Source organism: Bubalus kerabau, chromosome 9, assembly GCF_029407905.1.
Source record: "Bubalus kerabau isolate K-KA32 ecotype Philippines breed swamp buffalo chromosome 9, PCC_UOA_SB_1v2, whole genome shotgun sequence".
Taxonomy (NCBI): domain Eukaryota; kingdom Metazoa; phylum Chordata; class Mammalia; order Artiodactyla; family Bovidae; genus Bubalus; species Bubalus kerabau.
In genome coordinates, this window is record NC_073632.1 from 78,835,877 (window position 1) to 78,858,728 (window position 22,852).

At 38.5% G+C, this 22,852-nt stretch overlaps 2 protein-coding genes across 2 annotated transcripts; both read right to left on the reverse strand.

Moving 5' to 3' along the window:
- Positions 1 to 4,043: 4,043 nt before the first annotated feature.
- Positions 4,044 to 5,078, reverse strand: LOC129619433 (trace amine-associated receptor 6-like). The gene is given in 1 exon segment (XM_055534675.1): positions 4,044 to 5,078. A coding segment is annotated over 1 exon segment (1,029 nt). The 5' UTR covers positions 5,073 to 5,078.
- Positions 5,079 to 16,413: 11,335 nt separating this feature from the next.
- On the reverse strand, positions 16,414 to 17,325 carry LOC129619434 (trace amine-associated receptor 7a-like). The gene has a single exon (XM_055534676.1). It carries the CDS (start codon positions 17,323 to 17,325, stop codon positions 16,414 to 16,416), a length of 912 nt encoding a protein of 303 aa, XP_055390651.1.
- Positions 17,326 to 22,852: the final 5,527 nt, after the last annotated feature.

Below are 22,852 nucleotides of genomic sequence, written 5' to 3' on the forward strand. Positions count from 1 at the left end.
GTACTATACCATGTGCTTTAGAAGTGTTTACCTCAATAGTCATCACAGTAAGCCTCCAATGAAGCTAGTATTATTATCCCCATTTCACAGCTGAGAATACTAAGGCCTAGGAGGTTACAAAGTTGGGGAGAGTCTGGAGACAGTCCTAGGCAGACGGAGTGGACTCTGTGTTCTGTCCATATGCTAAACCTGCCTCCATAAAATCCTTTCCTTTCAGGATATCACCAGCACCCTACCACAGTTGTAACCTAGGACTTGTAATCTACAAACTACAATCTTATCTGAAATCCTTGGAACTTCTGGAAATTGGATTTTTTTTTAGGTGAAAAAGGCACTTCTGTTAAATATTTTGAATGCACTAGTGAAGTATGTGAAGCATTTGTCATCAACGCTATTATATTCAGAAGGGCTGGTCAGAAATAAACATTAGAAATAGCTTCATGTCAGTGTTTGTCACCAAATTAATCAGACACTAACTTCCAATATTTTTACTTTTCGAATTTCAGGATGTGGACTTGTGCCAAAACCTGAAATCTCTCCAGTTTGGGTATATGATCCGTGACACCTGCCTTTCAGTCTCACTAGCTCTCGAAAGCCAGCTACTAGTCACTTTACCTCTCACTTCCTCTCACTTTACTTTCATCATTTGCTTCCTCACCCACCTTAAATATCAGCAACATCGTTCTAATCATTCCTTAAAAGTTGAAGTTGGAAGAAAAGATTCTGCTCTTGTTTTATTTTGTTAATGATTATCTATCAAGTACTTTACCATACTATGTTATTGGTTACTATATAGTAACTCAGCTCCAACTATAAGTTGAGTCCTTTTCCCACCTTATCTAACTCATACGGCTATATATGGAGGTAATATTATTCTTATATTAGGGGTGAAAAATCTGCAGCTGGAAGAGGTTATCGAAGTTGCCCAAGGTCACGAAGCCAGGATTTGTCCTCAGAACTTTCTGATTCAAACTCCTGTGCAATGATTCTCTAGAGACTGCCTTCCTGTATTAGAAAATGAGATCTCTCCCATCTTATACCCAACACATCTACTATTACTGCTTATCACTTTTCAAGAATTGACATATAGTGCAGAAATGAAACACAAATAGAAGTTAGAAGAATGACTCTTGGTAGCATCCACAGCTTCTGAATACAGCTTCTGATTAATGTTAAAGAGGAAGAGTGGGAGGATCTTAAAGTACAGCTACAAAAAAAAAAATGTTTTAAGCACTTCAACGACACTGAGATATAACTCCTAAAATATTTACATCACTTTAAAATATGGTCTCTTAACTCTTCCCATGCAGCTACTATTAATTTCATTTGGTAAGAAGATAGTATATCAGAGATTCATACTGAAAAGATAGTCACCTAAAATGAAAGAAATGAACACATAAACCCAACCCAAATGCATAGATAAGAATAGAGAAGTGTATGGTAATATCAATTTTCATATATTTATTTCATCACAAATATTGAAACTATAGAGATAAATTATAAATTAGATCCCCCGTACACACACACTGTCCATTATACATAAAGTTAGACCTTGTACAAGCATATAGAGGTATATATAAAATATATATGGGGGGCATATTGCATATGCTGTTTTATAATCTGGGTCACAGTTTTCTGGTTTTGAGTCAAAAAATAAATTGTAGTTGCCTTTTTATGAGAACTGATACAGAACTTCTTAGTGCTTTTTATCAGCTTTGCAACATTCTACTGCATGGGTGGACCATATTTACTTAATTTATCCCACACTGGTCTACATTTTTCTCCAGTTAGTAATTGAGATGTATACAATGAATATCCTTATCATGTTTGGTTACTTGTCTGAATCTTTTCTTAGGATTACTTGTCAGAAACAGAATTATAGAGTCAAGTGACATACAAAATTTGAAATTTTACATAAATATCTTAATCCTTCTCAGAAAGAAAATACTAAATTATCTTTCCCTTAAATGTATATAAGCATGCTCAGCTCTCATGAGAGTGCTCATTTCCCACACTCTAATTATTAATAGATATTATTGAGTCATATAAAGTTTGCCATTTTGCAATCTGAAACTCTATTACATTTTTTAGCATTATTTGATTATTTTCACACTTGACCTTTTAATGTATTCATTAGCCACATCTATGTAAAACTGCATATTTATTTGTTTAGTGGGCTGTTTGTCTCTCTCTCTCTCTGTCTGTTTTGTAAAAGGCTTTTACATTTTTTTTAACTTCCCAGGCCAGAAATTGATCCCCTACATTGGAAGCATGGAGTCTTAACCACTGGACCACCAGAGAAATCCAAGCTTTTACATTTTCAAGTTACTAACACTTTCTTCATCATGTGTGCCACCAATGGCTTCTAAGTTTGTCTTTTTTTCTTTGTCATGGCTCTATTTTTTTTTGAAGTTTAAAAATGTAGAACATATTTTCTGTTCTGAGTCCACCAATCCAAACTATAAAAACTATGCTATCTTCTAGACTTTTAACATTTGGAAGAAAACAGTTTTGGTTTTGTGAACTACATGAAGCAAAATACTTAAGACTTTTCCAATAAACTTTGTACCACATCAACATTTCTAAATTATCCATTTTTCCTAATAACATAAATGACAGTGTCGTTTTTATCACGGACAATGTACAAACTTGAAAGAGTTTATAGGAAATAAATGACCGGAAATTGCCCTCTGTCAACACTGGAAGTTAAAACAAAAAAACCTCACGGAATAAGAAAACTATTACATAAAATGATAACTACTATTACAGTAATTTCACCATTTGTTTGTAGTTTTTCCCACAGTTACAAAATATCCTACTAAATGTAAAATACGAGCATCGCATTGAGTTTGAGATGGCTGATGTGTGGGGCTAGAGGCCTTTAGGACGTCCAGAAATACCAGAGTTCAAGAAAAAAGCTGCTCACAGTAAAAGTAAACTGAGTCCAGAGAAAGACAAGGAATACACGGCATTAACAGGGAACATGGAACAAGGAAACTTTTGAAAGCGAAGAAAAGGTAAGCTTGTTAGAAAAGGCATGACAGGTAATCAAGGCCTGAAGAGAGAAATAAGTAACTGACAGAATAGGGTGGTACTCAGATTTTAGGAAACTAGAAAATATGACCACTGTGTCAACCATTAGTTAAGAAATATATTTCTATCAGATGCTCAAGGATGTTCACATCAGCAAGAAGGTAAAGTGTAAAGGTGATGCTACTGAAACTGAGGTACCATTTCTCTTCCCCAATTTAATAAGCCACTTACAAGCACTGCATTTCATGTCACAGTTATTGGCAAACTCCCAATATATCACTAAATTAATTTCAAATTTTTCAAATTATCAATATGAAATTTATGATTATTTAGATATTAATTTTTATGTTTGATGAACTCTTCTTTAATATTGGCCAATTTGATAAGTTATATTGAAAAAAAAAACCCACAATAGCCCAGTGAAAGTCATCATAGAGAAGTTTTTGACAAGTTGGAAGTGAGTGAAAGTCTTTGTAAGGAAAAGAGGAAATCAAGAAAAAGACATTTTCAGATTACATAGGGAAGAGTCAATGGAATAAAAAGAAAACAGAAGGAGGAATGTGTCAACTACATTCCACCTTTCACCTCTTGCTTGCAGGCATTCATTACTCACTCACCTTCAGTGTCAGCACCATCCTACTCAGTCCTAGAAGTGAAGTTATAAACTGGAAGGAAAGATCCTGTACTTGTTTTATTGTTTTTGCTAGTGGTTATTATATCTCTAACTGTAATATGCTATACTAACCTATACTACTCTATATTATTGGGGTACAGAGTGAGCTCCACTGTAGATAACAAAGAGGGCTTTAACATTTATGAGTCAAATAAATATTTTGGAGAAATAACAGGAAGTGAGCATCCTAGCAAGACTGAAACATATTGACTTATCCAATTAAATTGGAAAAGCAATTTGCTTTCTCTTCAGTAACAGTCTTATTTGATTTTTAAAAATTCATTTCATTTGGAAAATGTAAAGATATCTTCAACTTCCTCAATCCAATGGTTTACATTTATTCAGAGGACAAATTCATGCTTGCAGAACTATTCTTGAAAACCCCACCACTCACAATGACTTTGATGGCTTTCCTAAACCACGGGTAAAATAAAGCATAGATCAAGGGGTTCATGGCTGAGTTGTAATAAGCACACCAACAGCAAATCTCATAAATATAGGCTGGGGTTATGAAGCCCATAAAGGCATCAATTAATGAGTCAATACTGTACGGTAACCACGAAATCATGAATGCTATGACCGTGATACCCAGGGTTTTAGCTGCTTTTCTCTCTCTCTTGGCTACTCTGGATGTGTAACTGTCTGATGAGGACTCTGTTTTGCTACCAGTATTTTCAATCTTTTTAGCCTGTTGTCTGGCCACAAGAAAAATATTACTGTAGAGAATGATCATGACAAGGGTAGGTATAAAGAAGGACAGAAAATCTATCAATACCCAGTTTTGATTTACAACTGTCTGGCAACCTCCTACACAGTTGAGGGCACTAGACAATTCCTCTAGCCCATTCTCATTGGCACCCGTGTAGAACACGGCGCCACTGTAAGTAATGGGTAGGATCCAGGAGATGCTGATGCATATGCATGATACAGACACCGTGAACTTGGTGGGATAGACCAGGGGGTCAGTAACAGCAATGTACCTGTCGATGGAGATGAAGGACAGGTGGAAGAGAGAAGAGTAACAAAATGCTGTGTCAAAGCATGTGTGAAAAGTGCAGAAAGTTCGCCCAAAGTACCAGCAGCTCTCCACAGACCTGACCATGCTGAAGGGCATCACAGTTACTCCCACCAGAAAGTCTGCACAGGCCAGAGAGGCGATGAGAAAATTGGTTGGTGAGTGCAGCTGCTTGAAATGAAGGATGGCAGTCATCACCAGGAGGTTTCCAAACACAGCCAGGACAGCCCCAAAGCCATACGCCGTGTACAGAATCACGCGGGATGCGGGTGAGTAGGGGGTCTTCACACAGGATCCGTTCAGGTGCTAGTAGCAGAGCTGCACAGCTGCAGTGGGGGACGAGTTGCTCATGATCTGCCCTTTACATTCAGAGAATTCTGTCCTTGATTTCCACAGACTTTCAATGCTTCTGAGGGAAAAACATACAGTAGGATGCCTGAGGAAATTATCACATATTAGTACTATTGTTTTTCAATTTTCCTTTTCTTTTTTTACTATAAATCTCAATTGTGTTCAATAGCAAAATAAAATACAAAAAATTACATTGGCCAAGATCACTAGGAGTTAGTTTTGACTAAAGCTTAGTTTCCTTAATTTGGTAAAGTCCTAAATATTTTTAGATGTTTTACCTCCAGAGTTCCTCTTTTCAACAGGGTGTGATATGAGAAGTAATTGTAGACGGAAAGCATCATCTCCTGTTAGGTTTATCTGCATTACTGCCTAAAGCACACAGTCCTTCCAGATAAATAAATGCCATCTATAGGAAATTCCCTAGATGGAATCCCTGTAGAGCAATGTGTGAAATTGGAAGATTGTTTTCAAGAGTGATTATTAAGATGGTTATTCTACAAAATGACTCCTCGCATTAAGTTAGGTTACTCATTACATTTCTACAAAAAAAAAAAAAAGCCAAAGACTTTTTTTCTTCTTAGACTTCAAAATTTCCCCTCATCTCACTTCTGTTGTGGACATTTTCCTACATTTTTATTACAAAGATGAAAGAGGGTATGAGCAGTGACAATGAATACTTGGCTTTTTTCTCTGGTTAAGAATCACCTTTGCATCTTCACTGGACACCAACAAACAGAAAAAGGAAAAGGCAGCCTTCAGAATGGGAGAAAATAATAGCAAATGAAGCAACTGACAAACAACTAATCTCAAAAATATACAAGCAACTCCTGCAGCTCAATTCCAGAAAAATAAATCACCCAATCAAAAAATGGGCCAAAGAACTAAATAGACATTTCTCCAAAGAAGACATACAGATGGCTAACAAACATGAAAAGATGCTCAACATCACTCATTATCAGAGAAATGCAAATCAAAACCACTATGAGGTACCATTTCACACCAGTCAGAATGGCTGCGATCCAAAAGTCTACAAGTAATAAATGCTGGAGAGGGTGTGGAGAAAAGGGAACCCTCTTACACTGTTGGTGGGAATGCAAACTAGTACAGCCACAATGGAGAACAGTGTGGAGATTCCTTAAAAAACTGAAAATAGAACTGCCTTATGATCCAGCAATCCCACTGCTGGGCATACACACTGAGGAAGCCAGAAGGGAAAGAGACACGAGTACCCCAATGTTCATCGCAGCACTGTTTATAATAGCCAGGACATGGAAGCAACCTAGATGCCCATCAGCAGATGAATGGATAAGAAAGCAGTGGTACATATACACAATGGAGTATTACTCAGCCATTAAAAAGAACACATTTGAATCAGTTCTAATGAGGTGGATGAAACTGGAACCTATTATACAGAGTGAAGTAAGCCAGAAAGAAAAACACCAATACAGTATACTAATGCATATATATGGAATTTAGAAAGATGGTAACAATAACCCTGTGTACGAGACAGCAAAAGAGACACTGATGTATAGAACAGTCTTATGGACTCTGTGGGAGAGGGGGAGGGTGGGAAGATTTGGGAGAATGGCATTGAAACATGTATAATATCATGTATGAAACGAGTCGCCAGTCCAGGTTCGATGCACGATACTGGATGCTTGGGGCTGGTGCACTGGGACGACCCAGAGGGAGGGTATGGGGAGGGAGGAGGGAGGAGGGTTCAGGATGGGGAACACATGTATACCTGTGGCGGATTCATTTTGATATTTGGCAAAACTAATACAATATTGTAAAGTTTAAAAATAAAATAAAATTAAAAAACTAAAAAAAAAAAAAAAAGGAGCACACACTGCGAGCAACTTGCAATGAAAGCACTGAAAGCTCCATTCGCTGCATTTAGACACACCTTGCTTTCTGAGCTTCTGTTACAGTTAGCGCTGGCAGAGAGAAGATCATTGTGTTCTTAGGGTATTATCACTGGAAGCAGATTGCAATGTCTCTCCATCCATGTGAGAAATGGGTGTAAACCCCCCAAGTCCTGCCTCTGTGAGATACTCACAAAGAGAAGACTTCCCATTCCCCTCTGCTGTGGGTTGCATGCTATCCCTGCCCCAACCTCTGCAAAAGATATGTCCATGTTCTAACCCCCCAAATCAGATCTTCTTTGGAAAAGAGGCCTTCATGAATTTAATAAAAAGATCACCCTGTATTACGAAGAAGGGCATTAAATCTAAGAGCAGTGTCCTTCTAAGGGACAGAACTTGAGAAACAGGGAGAGGAGAAAAGATGGCCCTGTGAAAATGGAGGCAGAGAATGGAATGATGCCACCAGAAACCAAGGAATGCTTGGAGGATCAGAAGCTGGAAGAGATAGAGAATGACTCTCCCCAGAGCCGTGGGAGGGGAGCATGGCCTGTCAATCCCTTGATTTCAGACTTTTGGTTGCAGGACTGTGAGAGAATACATTTCTGGAGAGAATAGTGCCGGCAAGGTTGTGGTTGTTTGTATGGCGGCCTGGGAAAGTAGGACACTCTCCTGGATGATTTTCATTAGATGGTTGGCAAGGAAGGAATTGTAGCAAAGTATCAAAGGATGAAAAGCAACACAATTCATTCAAAAAGCTGGATTTCATAGCTTTGGAGGCAAGTTGCAAACAATGAGAGTGGCTGTTGTCAGACAATTAGTAGTCATAACCTGATACTGTAGGTATAATTATGTTCATTTTAAACAAAATATTTTTAGAGGAGTTTTAGGTTCAAAACAAAATTGTGTGGAAGGTACAGAAAATTTTAAATCCAGCTTGTACATCTGGAAGTTTTCGATTCATGTACCATTGAAGCCTAGCTTGAAGGATTTTGAGCTTTACCTTGATAGCGTGTGAAATGAGCGAATTTGTGCAGTAGTTCATCGTGTATATGTATCACATCTTCCTTATCCATTCATCTATAGATAGACAGTGATGTTGCTTCCATGTCCTGGCACTGGAAGCATGGAGTATTAACCATTGGACCACCAGGGTCTCCTTTCATTCTCCTCACTGTGCTGAGTGTCAGAACCACCACCCACCAAAAAGTCAGCCAAGGTCAGAGAGGTGATGAGGAACTGAGCTGGAGAAGACAGCTGTTTGGAATAAGGCCAGTGAGTAGAGCTGCTGGTACTTCGGAGAGCTTTATTATCAACTGTACTATTATTTCGAAGACATCTTTTGTTATTCTGCCAACTGTCATTGAGTTTGATTTCTACTCTTTATGCCATTTCTGAAAAAGTGATGAGCTACAATACACGAGTCTGGTATAAGCTATAGGGGGAGCCCACCTTCTAAGCTGGGAAGACAATGTCCCTGGAGAATGATTGTACAGGGGTTTGAATCAGAAAATACCAAGGGTAAATCCTGGATATGTAATCTTGGACAGCTTACCTGAACTCTGGCATCAGATTGCTCAGCTCTGATTTGGGAGTAGTAATACCCACCATAAAGAGCTGTCTGAATAGAAGTAAGGTAGGAAAAGACTTAACTTATGCTTAAGTCCAATTAATTACTATATTACATTACCAATAATGTAGAATAATACAGGTTAGTATAGCATAGTAGAGTTAGAGATATAATCACCATTAGTAAAAATAATAAAACAAGTACAGGATCTTTCCTTCCAGTTTATAACTTCACTTCTAAGGACTGAGTAGAATGATGGTGGGTAAGTGATGAATGCCTGTAAGCAAGAGGTGAAGGCTAGAATGCAGTTGGCTTCCTAGAGCAAGTGAGCTGGAAAGACGGGTGTCAGTGATTAGATACCCAAATTGGAGGGATTTCAAGTACAGGTCCATACTCTAAAATTCTAAAATCTATAACATTGAAGTTTGTTTCTAATTAATTTGTTGACAAACACTTACATGAGGCTATTTCTAGTGTTAATTTCATATCAGTCTATCTGAATATTCATGCAGATACATTAATATTGTTTTGACTATCGGAGTATTGATGTGGAAATAATGCATTGATGACAAGTGCTTCACACTCTCCACGGGCATATTCCAAATATTTAATGGATAGGCCTTTTAAATGAAAAAGTAAAAGAGTCTGATCTCTACAAGCCCTAGGGGTTTCAGATAAAAGATTGTATCTAGTAAATTACAAGTCTTAAGTAAGGACAGAGGCATGGTGGAGGTCATATTCTAGACGGAGAGAATTTCTAGAAACTGTGAGGCAGATTAGTGCATGGTCAAGAGCACAGACTCTGGAACCAGTTGTCCTAGGATTGAATTCAGGCTTCCCCCAACTTCATAACTGGCCCAGGCCTCAGTATTTTCAGCTGTGAAATGGGGACGATAATTTTACCTTCAACAAAGAGTTAGTACGATGATTACTAGGGTTAGTATTGCTAAAGCACATGATTCAGTATTTAACAGAGCAAGTGTTCATAAATTTAAATGTTTTATATACCTATATGTATATGTATAGATATATGTATTATAGTTGTGGAGAGAATGATGGAGTGCTCAGAATTAACATTAAGATGCAAAAAGGAAGAAGGACCCTGTGTCCATGTTGACAATATTGGAGAGAGGCAAGACTGGTACAATCTGATGACCTTGGGGGTTTCTGGGAGGTTGCAAGGTGAATGCTCCACCACCATGAAGAAGAATGCGAAGGATGCCCCCTCATTGCTCTGCTGTGAAAGAGTAGAGACTTCAGATGAAGACCAGGTTCCTAAAAGGTGCACAGAACTGACACAGAAGAAAATATGTTTGTAAAGTTAAACCTCAGTATTTATTCTTTGTAATGTCTTTCAATCTTAATTCATTTATGTTGAAATGCCAGTCTGGGAATGAGTACCAGTCTGGTGGTCAGAGGAGAATGAGAACAATAAAATGCATGTCTCATATTGTTTGTTCAATTTACAGAACTGCCCTTTATTCTTAAATAATCTATTTCTTATATATTGATATTAAAACATACTTTTCTTCTGTGATGCTGCTGCTGCTAAGTCACTTCAGTCGTGTATGATTCTGTGCGACCCATAGACAGCAGCCCACCAGGCTCCGCCGTCCCTGGGATTCTCCAGGCAAGAATACTGGAGTGGGTTGCCATTTCCTTCTCCAATGCATGAAAGTGAAAAGTGAAAATGAAGTTGTTCAGTTATGTCCAACTCCTAGCGACCCCATGGACTGCAGCCTATCAGGCTCCTCTGTCCATGGGACTTTCCAGGCAAGAGTATTGGAGTGGGGTGCCATTACCTTCTCCTTTCTTCTGTGAAATTCAGCCGAAACATATAGCTGTCCCTGCTACTGTTGCTGCTGCTGTCTATGATGTCCTGAGTTGGCAAAGTTTATATTTGGCAAGTATCTGTTGGTTCCTTGAATTTTTTTTTTTTTACAAATTTTGTTATTTCTGAAACACAAGTGTCTAAGAACTACCATCCAGAGACATTAGTCTTTTTAACAACAAAGTTTGTATTTTTGCATAGAATAACCCTAAAAATAAACCAGGGCAGCCTCTGGTCAATTCCAAACTTTTGAGACAGTGAAATCTCTTCCAATAGAAGCAGATATCGGAAAAATCAACCATATATATTAAAAATAAATAAACAAAAAGCAAAAAAAAGAAAAAGCAATACCTAATGTCGACTATGAAAAGAGTTGTGCTGAGTCTTTCTACATTGTTTTTGCTACTCGGCAAAACTTATTAGAGGAATCTATGCTATTTGCTACTCTAGTGTTTGACTCTCTCCTATATTCCACATACAGTGGGAGGTCCATCTTAGAGGTATTCATAGGAAGAGCTGGTTATCTTCCTCTGAGGAGCGCACATCTGGGGAGAGAGGGGGACACAATATACCAAACAGATCATCAGAAAGCAGAAAGCAGTGTAACAGACAAATGAACAAAGTGGTTCCTAAGAAGGCAGGGGCTATGTAGATATACATTTACAACCTCTATCGTTCTCACTTTTCACTCATGAAAAAAATGAAGACACACGTTACCAGGTACTGCTGGGACTTCCCTAGTTGTCCAGTGGCTAAGACTCTCCATTCCCAATTCAGGGAGCCTGCTTTCAGTTCCTGGTTGGGGAACTAGATCCCACATGCTGCAACTAAGACCCGGTACAGTCAAATAAAATAAAATAAAAATAAAATTATAAGGTACTGTTATATGAGCTATTAAAGGAGCACAGGATTTGCAAATATAACCATTCTTTATCATAATAATATATGATATTCATGAAAAAATTGTATGCAATTTGCAAATTTGTAACACTCAGATGCCTTGAAATGTTTTGAAAGTAGAAGTCTTGCTGTGGAGAAGTGGCTCAAAGGAACCAAATAGTTATTAATAGAAACAACAAGATTGTATTTGCTTGCTGTGCTGACCAATCCTGCTATAGAAATTAAGATGTAATTTATCTAAATGATCCTCCCTTCACCCTTAGAGGGGGAAACCTTATACAGGAAAATATATAATGAAGAAGTCTAGGTTGAAATGATAAGTCACAGGATATCAATTATTCCCACCAGTGTCCCCATATCTCCAAAGAATTTTGTCTAACCTTTCCTTTATGATGACAGAATTTTTCCTTTGAAATAATTAGTACAAAGCTTGTTTTCATATTGCTCCCAGAAACTTGATGGCAGTGGCTGGGCCACAATGGGGGAGAAAATTTACTTACTGGTTATTTCACTTAATTTCTGACTCCCTGGATGTGAATACTGGCTGTGTGTGTGTGTGTGTGTGCTTGTGTGTGTGTGTGAACACTCAGCCACATCTCACTCTTTGTGGTCCCATGGAATGTAGGCTGGCAGGTTCCTCTGTTTGTGAAATTTTCCAGAATACCTGACTGGGTTGTCAGTCCTTACTCCAGGGGAGCTTCCTAACCCAGGGATCGAACCTGCATCTCTCGTGTCTCCTGCACTGGCAGGCAGATTATTTACCACTAGCACCACCTGGAAAGCCAGATTACTGGCTCTATTGTTTAACAGATATGCCACCTTGGGCATGAGACTCACTTCTTTATACCCCAGGTTCCTCATTTATGATGTAAAATAATAATAATATAGTAACAATATTCCCTTGCACATGGAGTTGTTGTGAAGACTGAGTAGGGGAGGTAAGGTGGTCCCAAGTGCACAATGAAAGATCCATAATTTAGACAGCATTCTTAGAGTTAGATTGTTTTTATCGTTGTACCCTGCCAGTTTCAAAGCTCATGTGTTACACACCAGAAACACTCAATAAGTGTTCGCTGACACAAAGGCCAATAGACTAGCTCGCATATAGCCAGAGTAAATTAAGAAGAGAGTAATGAGGGCAAGTGCTTGTTGTTTTCTTAATAAGAAAGTTCTAAAATATTTATAATTATAGACAGAATTGAATGTTGACCTAGGAAAGGAAGTGGTAAAACTAAATGTTTTGTCTAATATATGTGAAAGTCTACTAAAACAAAAGAAAGACAAGTATAAATGCATTAAACTAGATGTTAGAGTGCTTATTTGAATCCAGAAGCTTTATGATATTCAGCAGACTTTTAAACTTTGATTTTAGCTTTTTCATTTTTAAAATGAGGAAATATGATTTCTCTATATCTTGTGGCACAGAATTAGAGAAAGTTACTGCACTGAAGAAGGCAAAGTGGTTATCTGAGGAGGTTTCACAAATAGCTGATGAAAGAAGAGAAGTGAAGAGCAAAGGAGAAAAGGAAGGATATACCCAACTGAATAAAGACTTCCAGGAATAGCAAAGAGAGATAAGAAGACCTTTTAAAATGAACAATGCAAAGAAATAGAGGAAAACAACAGACTGGGAAAGACTAGAGATCTCTTCAAGAAAACAGGAGATATCGAGGGAACATTTCACACAAGGATGGGCATGATAATGGGCAGAAATGGTAAGGACCTAACAGAAGCAGAAGATATTAAGAAGAGGTGGCAAGAATACACAGAAGAACTATATATAAAAGGTCTTAATGACTGGGATTAACCACAATGGTGTGGTCAGTCACCTAGAGCTAGACATCCTGCAGTGAGAAGTCAACTGGGCCTTAGGAAGCATTACAAGGAACAAAGCTAGTGGAGGCAATGGAATTCCAGCTGAGCTATTTTAAATCCTTAAATATGATGCTGTGAATGTGCTGCACTCAATATGCCAGCAAATTTGGAAAACTTAGCAGTGGCCGCAAGACTGGAAAAGGTCAGTTTTCAAACCAATTCCAAAAAAGGGCAATGCCAGAGAATGTTCACCAGAGAATTGTACTACCATACAATTGTGTTCATTTAACATGCTAGTAAGGTTATGCTCAAAATCCTTCAAGCTAGGCTTAAACAATGAACTGAGAACTTCTGGATGTAAAAACTGGGCTTAGAAAAGGCAGAAGAACCAGAGATCAAATTGCCAAAATTTTTTGGATCATAGAGAAAGCAAGGAGAGTCCAGAAAAATATCGACTTCTCCTTCATTGATTTCATGAAAGCCTTTGACTGTATGGTTCAACAAACTGTGGGAAATTATTCAAGAGATGGGAATACCTTACCACCTTACCTGTCTCCTGAAAAACCTGTGTGCAGGACAAGAAGCAACAGTTAGAACTGGACATGGAAAAAAAGGACTGGTTCAAAATTGGGAAAGCAAAAAGACAAAGCTGTATATTGTTACTCTGCTTATTAAACTTATAATCAGAGTACATCTGAATGTACTGGCATGTGTACATCTGGCATGTGTAAACCTGGCATGTGAAATGCCAGAATGGATGAATTGCAAACTGGAATCAAGATTGCCAAAAAAATGTCAATAACCTCAGATATGCAAATAATACCACTCTAATGGCAGAAAGTAAAGAGGAACTACAGAGCCTGTGGATGAGGGTGAAAGAGAAGAGTGAAAAGCTGGCTTACAACTCAACATTCAGAAAACTAAAATCATGGCATCTGGTTCCACCACTTCAAGGCAAATAGAATAGGAAAAAAGCCGAAGCAGTGACAGATTTTATTTCTGGGGGTGGGGCTCCAAAATCACTGCTGACAGTAACTGCAGCCATGAAATTAAAAGACACTTGCTCCTTGGAAGGAAAGCTATGATAAACCTAGACAGCATAATAAAAAGCAAAGACATCATTTTGCTGACAAAGGTTCATAGGGTCAAAGCTATGGTTTTCCACTAGTCGTGTATGGATGTGACAGTTGTACCATAAAGAAGGTTGAGCACCAAAGAACTGATGCTTTCCAATTGTGGTGCTGGAGAAGACTCTTGAGAGTTCCTTGGACAGCAAGGAGATTAAACCAGTCAAACCTAAAGGAAATCAACCCCGAATATTCATTGGAAGGAACTGATGTCAAAGCTGAAGCACCAATACTCTGGTCACTTGATTGAAGTGAAAGTCGCTCAATCGTGTCTGACTCTTTGCAACCTCATGGACTATAGAGTCGAGGTATTCTCTAGGTCAGAATACTGGAGTGGGTAGACTTTCCCTTCTCCAGGGGATCTTCCCAATCCAGGGATCGAACCCAGATCTCCCACATTGCAAGCAGATTCTTATCCAGCTGAGCCACACCTGATGACAAGAGCCAATTCATCGGAAAAAACCCAGATGCTAGGAGAGATTAAGGGCAGGAGGAGAAGGAGGTGACAGAGACAGAGGATGAGATGGTTAGATAGCATCATAGACTCAATGAACATGAATCTGAGCAAACTCTGGAAGATAGTGAAGGACAGAAAAGGCTAGTATGCTGCAGTCCATGGGGTTGCAACAAGTCAAACATGACTTAGTGACTGAGCAACAACAAAGATTGTATTTTTGAAAGCAGTAAATCAAAATAAGTTGATGATTTTCACTGTCAGAACTGAAGAGTTGAGGGTAAACTAATGCTAAGCAGTCTAGGGTGCCTTTAAATCATTTGTTTCTTTAACCATCAAGTAAAGATGGGAGAGAGTTTCTCACAAGTACATTAAATCAGAAATAATACACCATCTCTGGAAAGGTTTACCAACTGAAAGCATTTGTTTAATAATAATCAGAAATGATATCCCTAATATATGATTGATTTACATTAAATGAGAAATTAGAGAAATAAACAAGGATATTTTGATATATATTCATCCCTGTCCCAATGATATGATTCTCTGATTTTTCAAACTTGATATCTGATTGCTACAAAATAAAATTAGAATAGAGTCAAGAAATTTATTTTAAAAATTATTAAAAAATACAGAAATATACATTCTCTAGTCTTGGTACCAAAAACAAGTCTCCATGTCTGAAAAGTTGACTGGCTTCTATACAATGTGAATTGCTTAACTTGTTCAGTTTCAAATTTGTGGGTTATATAAAATGCATTTATCAGCCTCTGTCATCTTTTTATATCCTTCATTTCAGTTCTGTATTTTTTAGAACATATCTGTAATTTGAGCTTTCATGTATATTAATCTTTGGAACAATGCAAAAGTGAACAAAACAGAAAGCTAATTTGACATAAAGTACAATAAAAAATGACAATGTTAAAAACTCGTGTGCGCTCTAAACATATGTTAACTGGTAAAATTTATAAAGTCAGCCAAAATTTTATGAGCAGACAATCACCAGGAAGTAGCCCACTCAACAAATACCTTTCCCAGGGCAAATAATTAAACAGATATTATAGTCAATACTTTTATCTCTGGGTTGATTTTACCTGACTCTGAGATCATATTTCTGGACTCACAAATCTGAACACCTGACAAGGCAGAGTCACTACTTTGCCCTCCCTGAGCCAGAATATCTCTAAGTATTCCCCAGCTACATTTACACTGTAATAGTAATTTTAAAAATATTTCAAAGGAATAAAGAGAAACTATAACCAGGAATTAAACTATTATAAAGTAATAAAAGGGAGGATTTAGAATAACAAAACATTGCAGTTTCTGTCTATACATTCTTTTACATTTTCTCAAGAATGTTACAAGGAAGGGATTAATAACTAGAGATGTACAGTGAAGATCAGAAAGAAGTAGCAAACCAAGATCAATGTTAAAATGTCACATTTCTGGCTCCAAGGCCATGCAGTTTCCATAACAACCAGGTTTCTATGTTATATTGACCAAAGAATGATGAAACTGAATTTAAGTCTTCAGGTCATAATTTATTATGAAGCATGATTTATTCTTTTACTTTGCAAGATCTTGCATGTATATGATTACATTTTCTACCCAATGATGTGTTCACTGTGAATCTATATTCAATTCCTCCATCTAAAATGTGGGCTTACCCAGAAAATAAACTTACTGTTGAGGAATTCTCTCTCAAGACTTTGCCAGTGACAATGAGTTTGATGGCTTTTCGAAACCAAGGATAAAAGAAAGCATAAATCAAGGGGTTCATAGCTAGTTATAATAAGCAATCCAAACCAGTATTTCATAAACATATGTGGGAGTGATGAAACCTGGGAAGGCATCAATGATGGCATCCAGGAAGTAAGGCAGCCAGGAGACCAGAAACGCTAGCACTGCGACGCCCAGTGTTCTTGCAGCCTTTCTCTCCCTCTTGGCCACTCTGTCTTGGTAGCTGTTTGAGCATCGCCCAGTCTTACTCCTCAGATTCTCAATTTTTCTAGCCTGCCATTTAGCAATGAGGAAAATCTTGGAGTAAAGAACTATCATCACAAGGGTGGGGATGAAAAATAATAGAAAATTCACCAATACCCAACTCTGAATTACCGCAGTTTGACAGCCTTCCACACAGGTGAGAGCACTTACTAGATCCTCCAGTCCAGCTGCATTTGCTCCTGTGCCAAGAAGGGAAAAAGTATAAATAATGGGAAAGAGCCAAGAGAAGACAATACACATGCCAGAAACAGACACAGTGAACTTTGTTGGATAAACCAGGGGGTCAGTGACGGCAATGTACCTGTCCAGAGAGATAAAGCACAAGTGGTAGATGGAAGCATAACAGGATGAGCCTTCAAAACAAGAGTGGAGTTGACAATAACTCTCCCCAAAGTACCAGCAGCTCTCCACGGACCTCACTGTGCTGAAGGGCATCACAGTCACTCCCACCAAGAAGTCTGCACAGGCCAGGGAGGTGATCAAGAAATTGGCTGGAGAATGCAGCTGCTTGAAGTGCAGAATGGAAATCATTACCAAGAGGTTTCCAAATACAGTCAGCACAGCTCCAAAGATGAACACTGTGTACAGGATGAGGCGGGGACCTGGTGAGTAGGGGGTTTTCACACAGGATCCGTTCAGGTGCTCATAGCAGAGCTGCACAGCTGCAGCAGAAGGAGACACACTGCTCATGATTCTCTGCTTTGCTACCTGGAAACCTGTCACCCTCTGTGGCCCAGGATGTCATTCCAGTTTTCAAAACGTCCTTAAAGAAAAGATAAATACAATGTCAGCACTTGCCAGTGTATTCTGTCTTTAATTCCTTGTAAGTGCAAATCTTCACTTGCATGTTTAGAAAGTGATTCATATCCTCATGTAAAATGATCACTTCCAAATGAATAAGAAGTTAATTTTCAACATTACATAAAATGTTATTGATTTAAATTTTGAAAAATCTTCCCTAGTTTTTCATATTAAAGGAGAGGCTGTCTTCAAGAAGCTTTTACAGGATACATGTTCGAATGCCACATTTTATTAGCATTATTTTCCTAATTTATCAGAGCAATGATAATGACCCAAGCACTCCCTCCCCTCAGGAATGTAACTAAACAATTTCAATCCCCAAAGCCCTTAAGATTGAATCCCCATAAGTTCAAGGTGCTTAGAAAGAAAAAACGAAATAACAATTATGTTTATGCTAAAATAAGTTTATGCCCTACTAATTTCCTGATGACACTTTAGCTTTGCATGGAACAGAATAGTGCCTATCCTTCAAAACCTTTGCATGGAATTTGAAAGTCATATTATTTGCTATTATTAAATACTACCTTTTCACCTTTTTTAGAACCTTTTATGTATATGATTTCTGTGTTGAGTGTCACTAGAACTCTTTCAAATAAACTCTTTATCCCTACCAGTGTTGATTTGTGTTAAAAAAATAAATGTGTGGGCTCAGTTGCTCAGTCACTCAGTCGTGTCTGACTGTTTGTGACCGCATGGGTCATAGCCCACCAAGCTCCTCTGTCTCGCCTTTTCCAGGCCAGAACACTGGAGTGGGTTGCCATTTCCTTCACCAGGGGATCTTCCCAACCCAGGGATCTAATATGTGTGTTTTATGTCTCCTGTATTGGCAGTTGGATTCTTTACCACACCACACACTGAAAAGCTCCAAGAAGTTAAATAATCATATGTTAAATACTTGAAGGCTTCAGGTTTACTTTAAAAGTTCTGACCTGGGAAAGTGGGGTAGCAGAATACAAGGTGTTTGCCTCAGGGAACAACAAAGGAAGTGTAAGGACAAACAGAACATCGTTTCTGCTCCTGTTGTTGTTGGAGTTGTAGTGGGAGCAGCGTGGAAGATACTTAAAAAATAAAATATTGAAAGGACTTTTGGAATGTGGATATTCCTATGTTATACGCTGGATTATACCACTGACAAATTTCCTTTTTCTCTCAGCATTCTAGAACAGATCTCACCTTAGTTTTTCCAAAAGTGTTTTTTGCGGCTTCCCTGATGGTTCCATGGTAAAGAATTTGCCTACCAGTGCAGGAGACACAGGTTCGATCCCTGATCGGGGAAGATCCCATAGGCCATGGAGCAACCGAGGCCCTGCACCACAACTACCGAGCCTGTGCTCTAGAGCCCGGAGCCGCAACCACTGAGGCCCGAGCTGCAGCTACTGCAGCTCACGCACCACGTGCTCACAGCAAGAGAAGCCACGGGGATGGAAGGCGGTGCTCTGCAGCCGGAGAACAGCCCCTGCTGCTGCTGCTGCTAAGGCACTTCAGTCATGGGCTGCCATCTGTGGGTCACAGAGTCGGACACGACTGAAGCGACTAGTCAGCAGCAGCAGCAACTGGAGAAAAGCCTGCGCAGCAACGAGACCCAGCACAGCCAAAACCTGAACAAAGAAAATTATTATTTTTTGTGTGGGTACCATTTTTATTTTTTTAGTTTTTTTTTTTATTTTACAATATTGTATTCGTTCTGCCACACATCAATATGAATAGGCCACGGGCGTACACATGTTCCCTATCCTGAACCCCCCTCCCACCTCGCTCCCTGTACCATCATTCCAAGTCATCCCAGTTCACCAGCCCCAAGCATCCTGTATTGAACCTGGACTGGTGATTTGTTTCTTATATGATATTATACATGTTTCTGTGCCATTCCCCCAAATCGTCCCACCCTCTCCCTCCCCCATAGAGTCCAAAAGACTGTTCTATACATCTGTGTCTCTTTTGCTGTCTCGCATACAGGGTTATCGTTACCCTCTTTCTAAATTCCATATATATGCGTTAGTATACTGTATTGGTGTTTTTCTTTCTGACTTACTTCACTCTGTATAATAGGTTCCAGTTTCATCCACCTGATTAGAACTGATTCAAATGTATTCTTTTAATGGCTGAGTAATACTCCATTGTGTATATGTACCACAGCTTTCTTATCCATTCATCTGCTGATCTAGGTTGCTTCCATGTCCTGGCTATTATAAGCAGTGCTGCGATGAACATTGGGGTACACGTGTTTCTTTCAATTCTGGTTTCCTTGCTGTGTATGCCCAGTGGTATTTAAATGATAAATGTATCCACCCTTATATTCAGCACCACAACCAAGGTAGAAAGCAACACCCTGGCAATTCTCCTCAGGCCCTTTTATAGTTAATCTCACTCCACATTTCCTAGGGAAAACGCTGATCTCCATTCTATGGCTAGAGATTAATTTTCAAGGCCTAAAAATCTTTTATGAAAAGCGTCACAAAGTTTGTCCTCTTTGGTGTCTGGCTTATTTCACTCAGGTCAATGAATGTGAGCTTCATCCATGTCTGAGTACATTTTCAGCTCATTCCTTATTGTTGCTAAATGTAATTCCATTGTCTGAATATACCACAATTATTTTATCCATATTTTGTAGTTGTCCAGTTGCTCAGTCATGTCTGATCAGTTAATAAATATTCAGACTGTTCAGCTTGGGGTTGTCATATTGCAAAGTGTAGGTTTAGCTCTGCAAGGAAGTATACACCATCTTCTAAAGTAACTGGACCATTTTATACTCCCATCAGCAAGCTATGAGTGTACCAGTTTGCTCCAAATCTTTCTTTCCTCCTGGTGGATTGTCTATCGACTTAAAAGATTTTGGAATAAATCAAAGCTTATCCATCATACTTTATATTACTTCTCTAACTCCATGTGAGAGGCCCACATGTGAACAAGTAATGACAACTCAATGTGGTGACGGCTGGGATACACAGAGTGCGGGGGAGGTCACCACAATGAAGCAAGGGAACCGTATCCACAGGCAAACTTACCAAGCAGGTAACTATAAAAATAGGTTGAGAGGGTCAAGGAGATATTTAAGGTAAAAACAGACAGGGGTTTCCCAGGGCAAGAGGGCAGTATGTTTTGAGGCTCCGAGATGGGGGCTGGACGCATTCGCAGGGCTGACAGCGGCTGTAGAGCAGGCGCAGTGTGGGGAGCGGCATGAGTTCAAGGAGACCTGCACACAACCTGACCCCACCCTCCTCATTTTGCCAAGCTGTTTGGATTTCTGCAGAAGTCAGAGGGTAGGAGGGGAGAGGACATGAAATACCCGTGGTAACAGATACAAATCTTCGCTTCACCTGCTCAGGGATGCTAGATAGGATTTATTTTTCTTCAATACTCTTAAATCTACTTAGAGCCTCACACTGCACCAGGTACAAGAAAAATACCTCAGTAAATATAGGGATTGTGACCTTTATCCCCACAGTGTCCTCCGTCTTCGGAGAGCTTGGTCTCACATTAGTATCTCTGGGTGTTCTTTGAGGTCTGTTTTCTGAGGAATGCATTTTCCTGCCCTAAGGGACAGACTTATAATTTTTCCTGGTGGCTCTGTCCATGGAATTTTCCAGGCAAGAGTACTGAAGTGGGTTGCCATTTCCTGCTCCAGGGGATCTTCCTGACCCAGGGATCGAACCTGGGTCTCCCTCATTGTAGGCAGACGCTTTACCAAAGAATTCGCCTGCCAATGCAAGGGATGCGGGTTGATCACTGGGTCAGGAAGATTCCTTAGAGAAGGAAATGGTAACCCACGCCAGTATTCTTGCCTGGGAAATCCCAGGTATTCTAGCCTGCCATGCTCCTCTGTCCACGGGGTCACAAAAGAAAAGACAAGACTTCGTGACTAAACAACAAAGGGCAGACTGGGCAACATTCCCCTTCTAGAGGGGAAATGCTCCTTCCAGCCTCGCTGGGAGGTGAAGTCTCTTCTCAGAATATGTGCGTCTACTCAACACATCTACTGTTTATCGCTTTTCAAGAAATGACCTGAAGAGTAGAAATAAAGCACAAGTGGAACTTTGAACCATGACTCTTGGTAGCTTCCATTGCTCCTAAAGACAGCACGTAATTAATATAGACAAGAAGAGTTGGAGCATGTTAAAGATCTGCTGAAAGAAAACCATAAAAATACTTTAAAATATTAAGATATAATTCCTTAGATATTTATCTATATAAGGTGCAGTTTCTAAAATATACTAATGTACCTATGTCATAGTTTCATTAGATAAGACAAAAATATACCAAAGGTATATTCTCAAAAGATATTCCTCCCCTGCCAAATAAAACAAGCAAGCACACAGATAAAGCTAATGATGCTTAGATAAAAATAAAGGTGGTATTATTAATATCAATTTTAACCTATGTATTTTAATCACAAACATTAAAATGATAAAGCTAAATTACAAAGTAAATTCCCCTCCCCAAACACAGACACAGTCTGTTATACATAAAATTACGTTTTTTAAAAGTGTAATATGGGGACCTAGTCCATATATTGTTTTATAATCTAGGTCAGATTTTTTTGCTTCTGTTTTCTTTTGATTTTAGTGAAAAAAATATATTGTGGTTGTCTTACCTTGTTAATTGTTACAAGGCATTTGTTCTTTTAAATGGTTTTATAATGTTCCATTTCAAAAGTAGACATAATTGATTTAATTTACACCATATCAATCCTAGTTTATTTCAATCTATAATTGAGAGATATACAATGAATGTCCTTGTCATATTTCCTTCCTTGCCTGACTCTATCTTCTTAGGCTTGCTTGGCAGAAATGGAACTACAGAGTCAAGTGACATGTGATTTGAAATTTTATATAAATGTCTTCATTTTCCTCTAAGACAAGAGATATTAAATTGTGTTTTTCCTATATGAAATGCCTAACTCTCAGCAGTGTGCTCAACTTCTCAGAATCTAATTAATCTGATATTAATGATCCTTTCAATGCTGTCCTTCCAATTCGAGATATGAAACTTTATTACATTTTAACTAACTTTTAAAATTACTTGTACATTGGACATTTTAATGTATTTATTACCATACTTCTTTAAAATCTCCTGTTTATTTGTTTAGTGGGACATTTATCTCTGTCTTTCTATTGTGTAAATTGCTTTTACATTTTAAAATCTACTAATTCTTCATCATGCATGCTACCAATAGTTTTTCTAAGTTTGTCTGTTTTCCTTAACATGGCGTTCTTTTTCTTTGAAGTTTAAAAATTAAGTGCCTGAATCCATATGGATTTTCTGTCATGATTCCACCAACAAAGTTAAAAAAATATATATGTTTTCTTCTGGTTTTTTAACATCGGGAAGAAATCAGTTTTGATTTTGTGAAATACATGAAGCAAGATCCTTAAGAATTTTTCAAAAAGTTTTATAGAACAACATTTCTAAATTACAC